Source organism: Ascaphus truei, chromosome 5 (assembly GCF_040206685.1).
Source record: "Ascaphus truei isolate aAscTru1 chromosome 5, aAscTru1.hap1, whole genome shotgun sequence".
NCBI lineage: Eukaryota > Metazoa > Chordata > Amphibia > Anura > Ascaphidae > Ascaphus > Ascaphus truei.
In genome coordinates, this window is record NC_134487.1 from 154392117 (window position 1) to 154405226 (window position 13110).

General features: G+C 47.2%; 1 protein-coding gene across 2 annotated transcripts in view; it reads right to left on the reverse strand.

Moving 5' to 3' along the window:
* The window catches only part of NDFIP1 (Nedd4 family interacting protein 1), a 97421-nt gene that overhangs the window by 29133 nt on the left and 55178 nt on the right, over positions 1-13110 (reverse strand). The window contains exons 2-6 of one of the 2 annotated variants that reach the window (XM_075601070.1): positions 10868-10955; positions 4676-4806; positions 3647-3697; positions 2650-2737; positions 934-1058 (exon numbers count right to left, since the gene is read on the reverse strand). In XM_075601070.1, the coding sequence (XP_075457185.1) occupies positions 934-1058; positions 2650-2737; positions 3647-3697; positions 4676-4806; positions 10868-10955 (483 nt within the window). The remainder of the gene's footprint in view (positions 1-933; positions 1059-2649; positions 2738-3646; positions 3698-4675; positions 4807-10867; positions 10956-13110) is intronic. The other variant, XM_075601071.1, reaches the window with a different exon arrangement.

The window sequence follows — 13110 nt, forward strand, 5'->3', positions numbered from 1 at the left end:
GGCTGTACAGAACCGGATATAGCACAAGAACCCAGGTTATATTAAAAAAAGATTATATTCTTTTATTCAAACATATACAAAAATAGTGGGCTAATCAGTACTGACTTGATTATCAGTACTCCATTGAGAAAGCGCCACTTAGGTATGAAACGTGTGGGAGATTTTTTGCATGGGCTATTTTGTATATGTCTAAATAAAAGAATGAGATGTTTTAATCTAACCTGGGCTCCCGTGCGATTTCCGGCTCTTGCTCCAGAGTCCTCCTTCCACATTGTTTCCTGTCTTGGAAGCGCGCACTTTGGCATTCACTGGAGCAACACTGGCGACACACTTTATTGAAGTGTGGCCAGTTCCGCAAGCCGGGAGATTTCCCGGCTTGCAAGTGGCAGCCCCTCGGCGTGCCGCGCGTCACCGACCGCGCATCGGGTGCTTGCGCCCCCTGCACGCGCGTCCAGGGCTCCCCGAGGGAGCCCTGGTGTCCCGCGATGTGGGGGACGGCGGCAGGGGGTTCCGGGGGACCCGGCGGACTTGGAGAGGAGAGGGGGAAGCCGCGATCGGCGGGCCTCTCCTCCGCTGCTTCGGCGCGCGCCCGGCACCCTCCGGCGCGCGCCAGGTAACTGCTGCGGCCGAGAACGGGCAAATGCTCGAATAAACTCGGCCGCAGCAGTACATACCGCCATACTTACAGCGGATAAGCTAACCGAACAGGCGGCGACCGAACACCAACGACCCCGGGTTCCTCACAGGGAGGTAAGATTACTACTCTCCATATAGGACCCGGGTAGGTGTAAGGGGTAAAGTGATTAAATATCTTTATCCCAACAATTTCAAACAAGCCATCTCCCGAGCATGACGGTATAATATTGGTGGTGTTGTTGTTGTTGTAATATACAACTTATCTGCTTCATAAGTGTATTTTACAGCATGACTTACTCGAACGATTAGGATCCACTTAATCAGGGAGAGGCCAAAGCCAGAAATGGCCCCATATCTGCCTGCAGCTGAGGTCGTCAGACAGAATGAGAGGAAAAAGCCAATCCAGTTAAACAGGAATGCCACTGTTGAAGGAAAAAAAGACATCTAGATTGTAAGCTCTTCAGGGCAGGGACTTCGGTGTCCAAATGTTTACTCTGCATGTCAGATACAGTGTCCGATTTGTGATTTTCAGAGCTGCACTTAGTCGCTGCTATACAAATAGGAAACACTGTACAAACGAAAATAATGACATTCTATAGAAGTAAAAAATACTTTCATGGCAGCTTCATGCCTGAAAAGCCTTAGTCCAAATAGCGCAGCAGCAATTAATATGCTTTGGGTCAGGACTAGCTAGGGTCTCGAGAGAATGCTATAGCTATTTTAAAAGTTGCAGGGATTACAGCCACATTCTAACACTGATCTCACGCAGGTAAGTAAATCATACATTTTCTATATTTGATAGAAGACATATATATCCAATGGCAAGGTTATTTTCAGAAGTGCTAAAATAATTTAGAAAATACCACAATTCCCATTCTAAAGGGGATATAGAAATGTAAAAAAAATACATGTTTCAATATTGTAGGAAAACATATAAATACAGTATTTGTAGTTAAAATGTACTGATAGGAACAGGCAAGAATTGGCGGTCGAGTGGTGACGGGATGGCAGCATTTGAGAGTAGCGATACCCTCTTGCCAAATAATTGCTACTTATAACATGTACTGCACCGACACACTTTATTCGAGCAAATACCCGGTATGTACCTGGCAGATACCTGGAATGCGCCGCTCCTCACCTCTGACAAGCCCCGTTGCGTTTGCCTTCCCAGCCTGGGTTCATGCCTGGCTGATGGGCGGCTGATTTGTTAAATGATAATGATTAGGATTTAATAGGCTGCAATGCTTCGCGTGTCTACCAGATGGCATAAATTCATGAATTGTAATGCAGTATATATATATATACTGTGCAGTATTGCAGCCAGCGGGAATAAAATGCTTCAATCCCTGCCTAGAAAATAACCCAATATACTCGGGCAGAAAACAGTCACAAACCTCAATACACCCGGGTATACCCGAATTCGTGGGACTAGCCGAGCTCGAATAAAGTGTGTCGCCAGTGTAGGTGGCTATATATCAATCGTTGCAATAACCGGGGCAAACGTGGAGCATAAAACCTGCACTATATGCATCAAATCAAAGAATCCCATTGACACTCTTTTATTTGATGAATGCGGTGCAGTGTATTTGCTCCAGGGATAGGCTGATATATAACCACCTTCTCTGTAACAAGACCGCAGCGCGCCAGAGTCACAAACATCTGTACACTGATATTTGAAAAAGCGATGTTGACCCCCATCTAAGCTTAAACATAAGAGGCTCTCTCATTTACTACTTGTGCATATAACCAAGAGGCTTATTCATAGAAAAGGTGCAATCTTGTCTCCTCTCCTGCAAATCTAATGATCACTTCCAAGGTATATAGCAGAAACTAATGTGGATGAGGTATGATCTCTACAGCATTCCTCGGAATATTAGAAAGTGGCTAAAAGGCCCTACAACATACATTTTATAATCATGAAACTATTTAAAAACTTGAATATCAGCGCGAACCCCAGTGTGAATATCTTAAATACAGCCCCATTTCTTTTCTGCATTGATACCGCCTACTTACTGAAAAATGTCAGCATGAATATCCCATCGTTTCCTATCCTGAGCTGGTCAGCGTCATCAAAATCATCCCTTGCCACAAAGTCGTCGTCCTGGTATAACACAAAAACAATATATATATGCATAATATTCTGGCTGACATGGGAATAGCAGATTCACTAATAGAACTAGTGCTGAATATCATGATGAAATATGGAATACCCTGGTGAGTATGTCTGTTCTTCATTGCAAGGAAAAGAAGAAGTCTACAAGATGCTTGCCTCAATTAAAGCCCAATCTAGGAAATATGCCAGTAATTTCTCTGGTCGATACGGCTGTTCCAGGGAACACAGAATCTTCTGGTGAAGGAGAACAACTAAATATCTGCTTCCTAAATAACACGAGCTCTCTAAAAGGAACACTTTTTATTTTACTTCTTGTGTACTGGGTTAGATCAATGGGCAGCTAACTATTTGCTGTATAAGAGGAAAGCAGATCGTTTATAACGCCTCAACACCCCCCCCCCCCCGCCCTGCCTCGCCCCCTCCCCCCAAGTAATCTATCTAATACACAATTCAATAAATAGTCAAATTAACCATTTAAGCACAGCATCTACATTATTGGCCAAACAAGGATGATCATTTAAAGCAGACTTTTACAAGTTTGTTGCACGGCCCAGTATTAACTCAGAAAATAAGAATGATGGGGCTTTAAAAAAAAAAAAAACAAAGCTTAAAAGAACAGTGATGTATAGAGTGCTATATTAGAGGCTAAAATTATGTGTAAGGGGGGGGAACATGTGCTTATTGTGACACATACATTTTTCAAGTATGCCCAGTGAAAGCCTGAGCCCTGATAGGTAATACTCTGCTTGTGGTAAATGCCAGGACGCCACGTTGTGCAAAGGTCTGCTCTATAGCGGCAATCTAAATACTCTACTGAACCACAGCATAAGTCAGACAAGAAGCTTTCTATGCAGCACGAGGTTCATCTCTAGGGAAGTGCTGGGGCATTTGCCATACCTCCAATGAAAGGGGGAAGAAATCATCAAAGGTATCCAATCTCTCTCTGTGCTGTGTGAGATCATTTGCAAAAAGAGAAAAGAACAATAGACATTCGACAAGCCAACAACAAAAAAAAAAGCCTGTGTTCGTTTGTGCAGTTTGCAATGACAATTAATTAGAACAGTCCCTTAACACTGGTAAACCTCAAAGGAATCGCACGCAGAGCAATGCCCAAGGTAAACATACCCTGTATGGAGTTAACAGTACACTATCACTAGCATATAGAGAGATCCTCACTATTCTACATACAGTCAGCACTGTGCCAGCCACACTGCTGGATTTTTTTAAATCTCTTTTTGCCAATTCCTCGCCTTGCCTAACAGAGCTCTTTAATATATCAATCCAAACGGGCTAGTCTCGGGATGCCAAGTAAATATGCGCCACCCATCTTACTTGCTGGAACACTTAAAAGACCTGAACTTTATTAGGACATATGTGGCCAGTGTTTAGTACCAGTGGTATTGGGATGCTGATTACAAGTCAGGAGCACTGAACTTGTCATGACGCAAGCGGTTTTCATTATTATTCATATATTAATGTTATGGGACATTCTTTCTACTTGTAAGTAACTCAAAGTACAGTGTTTGCGGCAAACGGGTGTTCATAAATGCCCCACAAATCAAATTAATATGGATTTCAGGATTTCCCAGAAGAATCAGAGGGGTGAGATTTCTTTAGCACTGAACGAGATCAGATAAAAGGTCAAATGTTTTTGTATTTCATTAGTAAGGAGATCAAAGGATGTTGCATCTCGCATTGAATTACACATGCTCAGCCTACCAGACGCACAATCAGGTTATGTTGGGTAATGAAGAAGTGACAAAAATCTACCACCGTACAAAGTGCAGCAAAGATAAAATACCCAGAAGGGTGTTTGCGTGTCCTCCACAGACCCACACACCTGCTCTATTTACCCCATCGTCGTATTATTTAACAGCTGTAGGTAAGGATTCTGGGTAGTGACATACAAATTCTCAGCATACTCACTCTTGCAGGGACCAACGGTATGGTGGCTTCGGCCTTGCTTCTCTCAGCTTCATCATAACTTGGAAGTGTTGTGGCCACATTGTAAGAGGGTGGCTTTGGAAAACCAGGCTCATCTTTGTAATCGAAGAACGCTTGGTTGTGAAGGAGGAAAAGAAAAACAAGGTAATGAGATTTAAAAAAAAAAAAACAATGCTTGAAAAAGAAGCAACTCTTCTAAAATATTGTAAAAGTAGTCGTAGAAAAGCAGTCTCTCCTGGGACCAATAACACGGACATGTTTCAGGAGCAGAACCTGATGCATTAAAACAATACTGCATGCTGTTTAGTCTGCACACACTCACTCTGCTCACAACAGCTCCTTGCAGAACTGCCTACCTCTGGCATCATGAACCTGCTATGTATTTTAACTTTTTCTTTCTTCTGGCCTCATGGAGATGTTACTCCCTCTACCCAATACAAACTCCTCCATCCTGGCCCACACCCAACATCACCATACACCCTGGACTACTCAAAAGCCTTTCACTATCTACTGAATGTTGGTGGAGAACTCTAAAAACCAGCACTCCAACCACCTCTCACTCAAATGGCAAACATCACAAATCTACAACTTGCAAACAACTACCCAAATTTCTACTCATACTATTACTCTCTTTAGCAGGTGATATTGAACCTAACCCAGGTCCTCCTATTTCAGCTCTGTCCCATGCCCCTGAGAATTCCACCTTTAAATTCCAAAAAGGGCTATCTGTCGCCCATATAAACATCCGGAGCCTGCTGCCCAACTGGACGAAATAAGGGCATGGTGCCTTATGCATAAACCCAAAGCCATCGTTCTTACAGAAACATGGCTTTCCCCTAAAATCCCTGATGCAAATATCGCCATTCAGGGATACTCCATTTTTAGGAGAGATAGGTCAAAGAGAGGACGAGGGGTGTTATTTTATATTGCAGACACATTACAATTTACACTGTTAAATTGCCCACCAAGCCCACCCTCTTTTGAAATTCTAGTTGGCAAAATCTGCCTCCCCTTTTCTAAGCCCATCTTGCTTGCTGGCATCTACCGCCCCCCTCAAGCCCCTCTACAATCCCTGACTGATATCACCCAATTTCTTGGCTCCATTTCCTCTCTGACTGAGAAGAGTGAGCTGCTAGTTCTTGGGGATTTCAACTTCAATTGGCTTGACCCTAAAAACCACAAAATCCAGATACAACTCAAGTCACTTAACCTATCGCAACTCATTTCCCAACCCACACGGATAAACCTGAAATCGCATAACCATTCCTTGCTAGACTGGATTCTCTCCTCAAACCCCAGCAGAATCCAATCCTCTGGCATTCTTCCTGATATTTTCAGTGACCATGCAATAGTGTACTGTGTAAGGAAAATTAAACCGCCCCATTCAAGCCCTAAAGTTCTCCTCACTAGAACATTTAAAAACTTTAACCCACAACAGTTTCTGGATGACCTTACGAACTGCCCATGGCACAGAATCGATTTAATTCCCGACCCTGATTCTGCGCTCGACTATTTCCAATCTGAGTTCTTAAAACTCTGCGATACCCATGCTCCACTACGCAAAATAAGGGTACGGAGGGCCCACCTTCCATGGGTTACACCTGACCTTATAGCACTCTACCAGTTCAGGGATGCCTTATGGAAAAGCTACAAAGTAACTGGCACTACCAAGGATCTCAATCACTACAGATGCATGAGGAACATGTGCACAAGGCAAACAAGGCATGCAAAAGCACAATATTACTTTGACAATCTCCACCAAAATACATCAAACCCAGCTAACTTCTGGAAGGTTATCAACAATATATTCCAGCCTCCTAACCATCAACAACCAAGTAATATCACTAAGGGGGATATTACTCTGACAAACCCCACTGACATTGCAAGTGCATTCAATGATTACTTTGTGGGGTGTGCCACTAACTTATTAGCGAAACACAGCCCAAACCACGAACCTGAATCTCATCCTGGGAGTACCCCTATAGTCCCACCCCCTCCCAACACTGCCCACAATTTTCAATTTGGCCCAGTATCTGAAGAAGAGATTATACAAGCGCTCCTCAAACTAAAACTAAGCAGCCAATGTGGACCCGACTTACTACAATCTAGGTTCCTACGACTTGGTGCCCCAGCCATTGCCAAACCAATTGCGTCCATAGTCAACTCTATCCTGTCTGCAGGCCATATCCCTAAGACCTGGAAAACTGCCAGAGTTGTCCCAATCTTCAAAAGTGGGGACAAAAACACTGTCTCAAACTACAGGCCAATCTCACTTCTCCCAATTCTATCCAAAGTCATGGAAAAATGTGTCCACTCCCAACTAAGCAATTTCTATACCAAAACAAATTTCCCTAGCCAATTCCAATCTGGCTTTCGTCCCAAACACTCCATCATAACTACCCTGCTAAAGGTTTGCAATGAAATCCAGTGTGGAATGGAACGGGGACAACTCATTGGTGCAGTATTCCTAGATTTTGCAAAGGCTTTTGACACAGTTGATCATGCTATCCTGCTTAACAAACTCCAGAGTTCTGGAATAGGGAAGCATGCTTTAAACTGGTTTCAGTCCTACCTATCAGGAAGATCCCAACATGTGTCCATCTCAGGCTCTAACTCCAACCCCCTGGATATCACCTGTGGTGTCCCGCAAGGCTCTGTTCTGGGGACCCTACACTTCTCAGTGTTCATTAATGATCTTCCTACAGCTTGTAAGGAAGCCTCAATACACATGTATGCAGATGACACAATCCTATATGCACACAGTCATAGCCTCTCTGACCTTCAACACATACTTCAGTCTGACTTTTTGAGACTCGAAAACTGGATTTCCCAAAACAAACTGTTTTTAAACACTGACAAGACTGTAACAATGGTATTTGGGACCAAGACTAAATTTTTAAAGCTTCCAGTGACTGAGCTCCTGATTAGAACCAACGCTAACACCACCCTAACACCTGTCACTAGTTTTAAATACCTGGGCTTATGATTTGACTCCCACTTAACATTTGGGATGCACATTGATACCCTGACAACCAAGACCTACGCCAAACTAGGGGTACTTTACAGGAACAAATCCTCCCTAAGCCTCCTGGTCAGAAAGTGTATCGCACAGCAGATGCTAATGCCAATTATTGACTATGGAGACATAGTATATGGCTCGGCACCTCAAACCCACCTTAGCAAACTTGACACCCTCTACAATTCAATTTGTCGTTTTGTGCTCCAATGTAACTACAACACACATCACTGCGAAATGCTCAAAGAACTAGATTGGTCAACACTAGAGTCTAGGCGCAAAGTTCACCTTTCCTGTCTTGCCTTTAAATTCTTCATGGGCAAGCAATCCAGCTACCTGAACAAGCTCCTCACCCCTACCACTTGCAGCACTTATCACCTGAGATCAGACACCAAAAGACTGTTCATGGTCCCAAGGCTCAACAAAGTATCCGGCCGCTCCTCCTTCTCCTACCGTGCACCCCAAAACTTGAACAACCTACCAGAGACTCTCACATCTACCACCAGTTTAAGTTCTTTCAAATCTAAGGCTGTCTCACATTTTAACCTGGTCTGTAACTGTTTCATACACCCATAATATATATTTTCTTTAACTGTGCACGCAATGTCTTGTATATAATGTATACCTTGTTCATTTTTGTAACTGTACTTGTAACCATGTATTATTTGTTTTACTCTGTGCCCAGGACATACTTGAAAACGAGAGATAACTCTCAATGTATTACTTCCTGGTAAAATATTTTATAAATAAATAAAATACATACATAATGACCTGTAAGCTAGTATTTTAAAATACATTTTTAAAGTTAATGTAGAATGATGGTAACTGCCGATTTGGAATTTACATCCAAAATCTCGTTCGCAGTGCGTTCTGAGCAGGAACTGCTCCCTTGCTTGGCTGCGAGGAAATATGTGTATGTTCCTACACTGCCGACATGCATTTTCAGGGTACCCATAGAAATATGCTAAAATAAAAAATGCCTGCCAGGGACATCCAATAGGTTGCTGCAATCTCATTTTGATGACGTTGTGGTTTCCCATTGGCCCGCGAGAGTGAGGCTGGGGTAAAGGCATATTGATTAACCAAAAGGGAGGATTAAACACGAGCACATAAAAAATGTACATTAAAAGCAGCATTATTTTTATTTTTTTTAAGCCTTTGCCACGTTTTCTGAATGTGGATGTCCTCCTGGAGCACTCGCTCTGTCGTCTTAACGCAGTGAGGACTCGGTTCACAGTAATTTGCCCCTGTAAACCAGGGGAACATAATAGCTCATGTTTACCAAGCAGTGCTAGTTCAATAGACACCTTTGGGGCTCTTTCAAATGAATAAGTTTTGTGGCGTCTTCCAGTGCTAGAAGTTGTGTTATGAAACCGCACTGCTTGAGAGAGTCTGTTCAATTAGAGCAGTGATTCTCAACCAGGGTTCCGCAGAATCCTGCCGCTCCGGGGAGCCGTCCCAGGGGTTCCGCCTAGCCACCCGCAGCATCTTTCCTGGCTCTCCACCATCCCCCGGCTCTCCCTCCCAACTCCCCCCTGCTCTCCCCCCCCCCCAGAGCCCGCTCACAGCCACGCTGCTAGCGAGCGCGTGCAGTCCTCGCAACCGCCGCTTCCTGCCCGCAGCCGCATCCTGCACGCCTCCGCCGCCTGAGGTATGGGGGGAGAAAGGGAGATGGGAGAAGCAGGGGGGGGGGGATATGAGGGAGATGCAGGGGGTTATATGAGGGGGATGGGAGATGCAGGGAGGGTGATATGAGGGAGATGGGAGATGCAGGGGGGATCATATGAGTGAGAAGGGAGATGCAGGGGGGATATATGAGGGTGATGTGAGATGCAGGGGGGTGGGTACATGAGGGTGAAGTTGAAGGGTGCTGGGGGAGATATGAGGATGATGATGATGATGATGATGAAGGGTGCTGAGGGAGATATGAGGATGATGATGGGTGATGGGGACATATATGCGGATGATGAAGGGTGCTGGGGGAGATATGAGGATGATGATGGGTGCTGGGTGAGATATGATGATGATTTTACCCGTGCGGACTGATTTTTTAAAATATGTATTGGGGGGAGGGGTAGGGGTCTTTTAAAAATGTATTGGGGCGACGAGGGTCTTTTTAATATGTATTGGCGGGGGCATTTTTAATATGTATTGGCGGGGGCGGGTATTTTTATTATGAATTGCGGGGTGGGGTTTTTTGGTATGTATTTTGTGGGGGGGATTGAGTAAGTGGGGTAATTGACGGAAGGTAGGGGCGAGTGAGAGGAGAGAGGGGGGAGTGAGTGAGGAAAAGAGGGAGTAAGAGTGAGACGCAGGGGAGGGGAGGAGAGTGAGTGAGACGGAGGGGAGAGAGAAATACATGGGTAGAGGGTAGGCAATAGAGGGGGCTCGTGAGGTGTGAAATTAACCTAAGGCCGCGCTTATAGTGCCGGCGACGCTGACGTCACGCTGCGGTTGCTGGAAAAATCAAATTGAAGTGATTCCAGCGATCGCGCCGTCCTGTCCCTCCTACTATAAGAGCACGCGACAGCGTCAATATATTTGTTTTGTCGCGACGTCGCCAGCACTATAAGCGCGGCCTAATATGTGTCAGCCAGATAGGGGTTCCCCGAGATTTTTCGAAACACTTCAAGGGTTCCTCCAAACAAAAAAGGTTGTGAATCACTGAATTAGAGGTTCTTATAAATTGGTGAAATACATCTATTAGTAGGAAATGAATAATGCTGAATGCATAGCACTTAGAAAATGTATTGGTGGCCTTTTTCTTCGTGCTTTTAACGGCAAGTCACACTCCCTTGACAAAGGCCAAATGTCTGATTACTATGGCTAACAAAAGTTGAACTCACAAGGAAGTCTGAACTGCGCAGCTGAGTTGGTTTGAGCTGTGAGCGCGCGCACACACACACACACACACACACACACACACAAACACACACAGCTCTGAGCCCAAAACCCAGCTGTGAGCACCGCAATATGATTATCTATAATGTGTGTAATTGAAGGGCCTCAGGACCTAGTGGAGAGCCCATAATGTCTAAGCATTAATTTCCAATGCATGCACCATTCTTTGCTGCCTTCTTGGATCAGCTTACCCTGAAACAGGGTTAACTGGAACAAGCAGACTCATGTGCCAGGCTTTAGAGCAACAACTCATGTACCTGCATTCTCCCCAGTGAGGCTGCTGTATGGAGGAGGGGCGTCTGTTCCAGCCTGGGGACTTTCTCCAGGCTCCTCTTCATTCTGCAACTACAAAAAGTATTTACGTGTCAAAATAAAAATTAAACAAAAAAGGGATTGTAACCATACACATATTTGCACACTGAAGGAAGGAGTCGCTGTAACATATTGTGATTCAAAACATATATGACGTCAGACAGGTAACAGAACCCCCCCCCATGTGCCTCAGCCCTCGGGTATCAACAATGTGATTGTAAGCTATTCCGGCCCTTGATATTCTACCTGCTGCATACCTATTATCTTATCGGGCGCTTTCCTTACTGGGTCTAATGTTCAATGAATGTACTATTCAAGGAAGACTTTGACCACACCTGCACACTCAGGTCAAAGCTGCCTGTAACCTAATACTGGGCACTGCTCATCCGAGGGCTTAGACAAGCTAAAAACAGAGTTAATCCACGTTGATATTTCCTGTGGAGAATGTCACTAAAAACCCACCACTAAGTCAATGGTGCGGAGAGAGCATGTGGGGAAGGGGATTGCAAGGAGGGAGAGCATTGCAAGGAGGGAGAGCATTGCAAGGAGGGAGGTCATTGCAAGGAGGGAGAGCATTGCAAGGAATAAGCGCATCGGGGACCACATAGCACGGAGCCGGTGTTGAGGACATGGCGTGGAGGGAGCCTGTGTGGGGGAGGGCATGGCGCAGAGGGAGCGTGTGTGGGGGAGGGCATGTTGCGGAGGGAGCATGTGGTGGAGGGCATTGCGAGGAGGAAGCGTGTTGGGCATGGCGAGGAGCATTTTGGGAGGATATAGCACAGCTAGTGTCCAGGGCATGGTACGACGGGAGAGTGTGGGGAAGGGCATGGCGAGGAGGGAGCGTGTGTGGGAGAGCATGGTGCGGAGGGAACGTGTGTGGGAGAGCATGGGGCGGAGGGAACGTGTGTGGGAGAGCATGGCGCGGAAGGGAGCGTGTGTGGGAGAGCATGGCGCGGAAGGGAGCGTGTGTGGGAGAGCATGGCGCGGAAGGGAGCGTGTGTGGGAGAGCATGGCGCGGAGGGAGCGTGTGTGGGAGAGCATGGCGCGGAGGGAGCGTGTGTGGGAGAGCATGGCGCGGAGGGAGCGTGTGTGGGAGAGCATGGCGCGGAGGGAGCGTGTGTGGGAGAGCATGGCGCGGAAGGGAGCGTGTGTGGGAGAGCATGGCGCGGAAGGGAGCGTGTGTAAGAGAGCATGGCGCGGAAGGGAGCGTGTGTGGGAGAGCATGGCGCAGAAGGGAGCGTGTGTGGGAAAGCATGGCGCGGAAGGGAGCGTGTGTGGGAAAGCATGGCGCGGAAGGGAGCGTGTGTGGGAGAGCATGGCGCGGAAGGGAGCGTGTGTGGGAGAGCATGGCGCGGAAGGGAGCGTGTGTGGGAGAGCATGGCGCGGAAGGGAGCGTGTGTGGGAGAGCATGGCGCGGAAGGGAGCGTGTGTGGGAGAGCATGGCGCGGAAGGGAGCGTGAGTGGGAGAGCATGGCGCGGAAGGGAGCGTGTGTGGGAGAGCATGGCGCGGAAGGGAGCGTGTGTGGGAGAGCATGGCGCGGAAGGGAGCGTGTGTGGGAGAGCATGGCGCGGAAGGGAGCGTGTGTGGGAGAGCATGGTGCGGAGGGAACGGGTGTGGGAGAGCATGGTGCGGAGGGAGCGTGTGTGGGAGAGCATGGCGCGGAAGGGAGCGTCTGTGGGAGAGCATGGCGCGGAAGGGAGCGTCTGTGGGAGAGCATGGCGCGGAAGGGAGCGTGTGTGGGAGAGCATGACGCGGAAGGGAGCGTGAGGGGAAGAGCATGGCGAGGAGGGAGCGTGTGCGGAAGAGCATGGCGAGGAGGGAGCTTGTGCGGAAGAGCATGGCGAGGAGGGAGCGTGAGGGGAAGAGCATGGCGAGGAGAGAGCGTGAGGGGAAGAGCATGGCGAGGAGGGAGCGTGTGCGGAAGAGCATGGCGAGGAGGGAGCGTGAGGGGAAGAGCATGGCGAGGAGGGAGCGTGTGCGGAAGAGCATGGCGAGGAGGGAGCGTGAGGGGAAGAGCATGGCGAGGAGGGAGCGTGAGGGGAAGAGCATGGCGAGGAGGGAGCGTGAGGGGAAGAGCATGGCGAGGAGGGAGCGTGTGCGGAAGAGCATGGCGAGGAGGGATCGTGAGGAGAGAGCATGGCGAGGAGGGAGCGTGAGGGGAAGAGCATGGCGAGGAGGGAGCGTGAG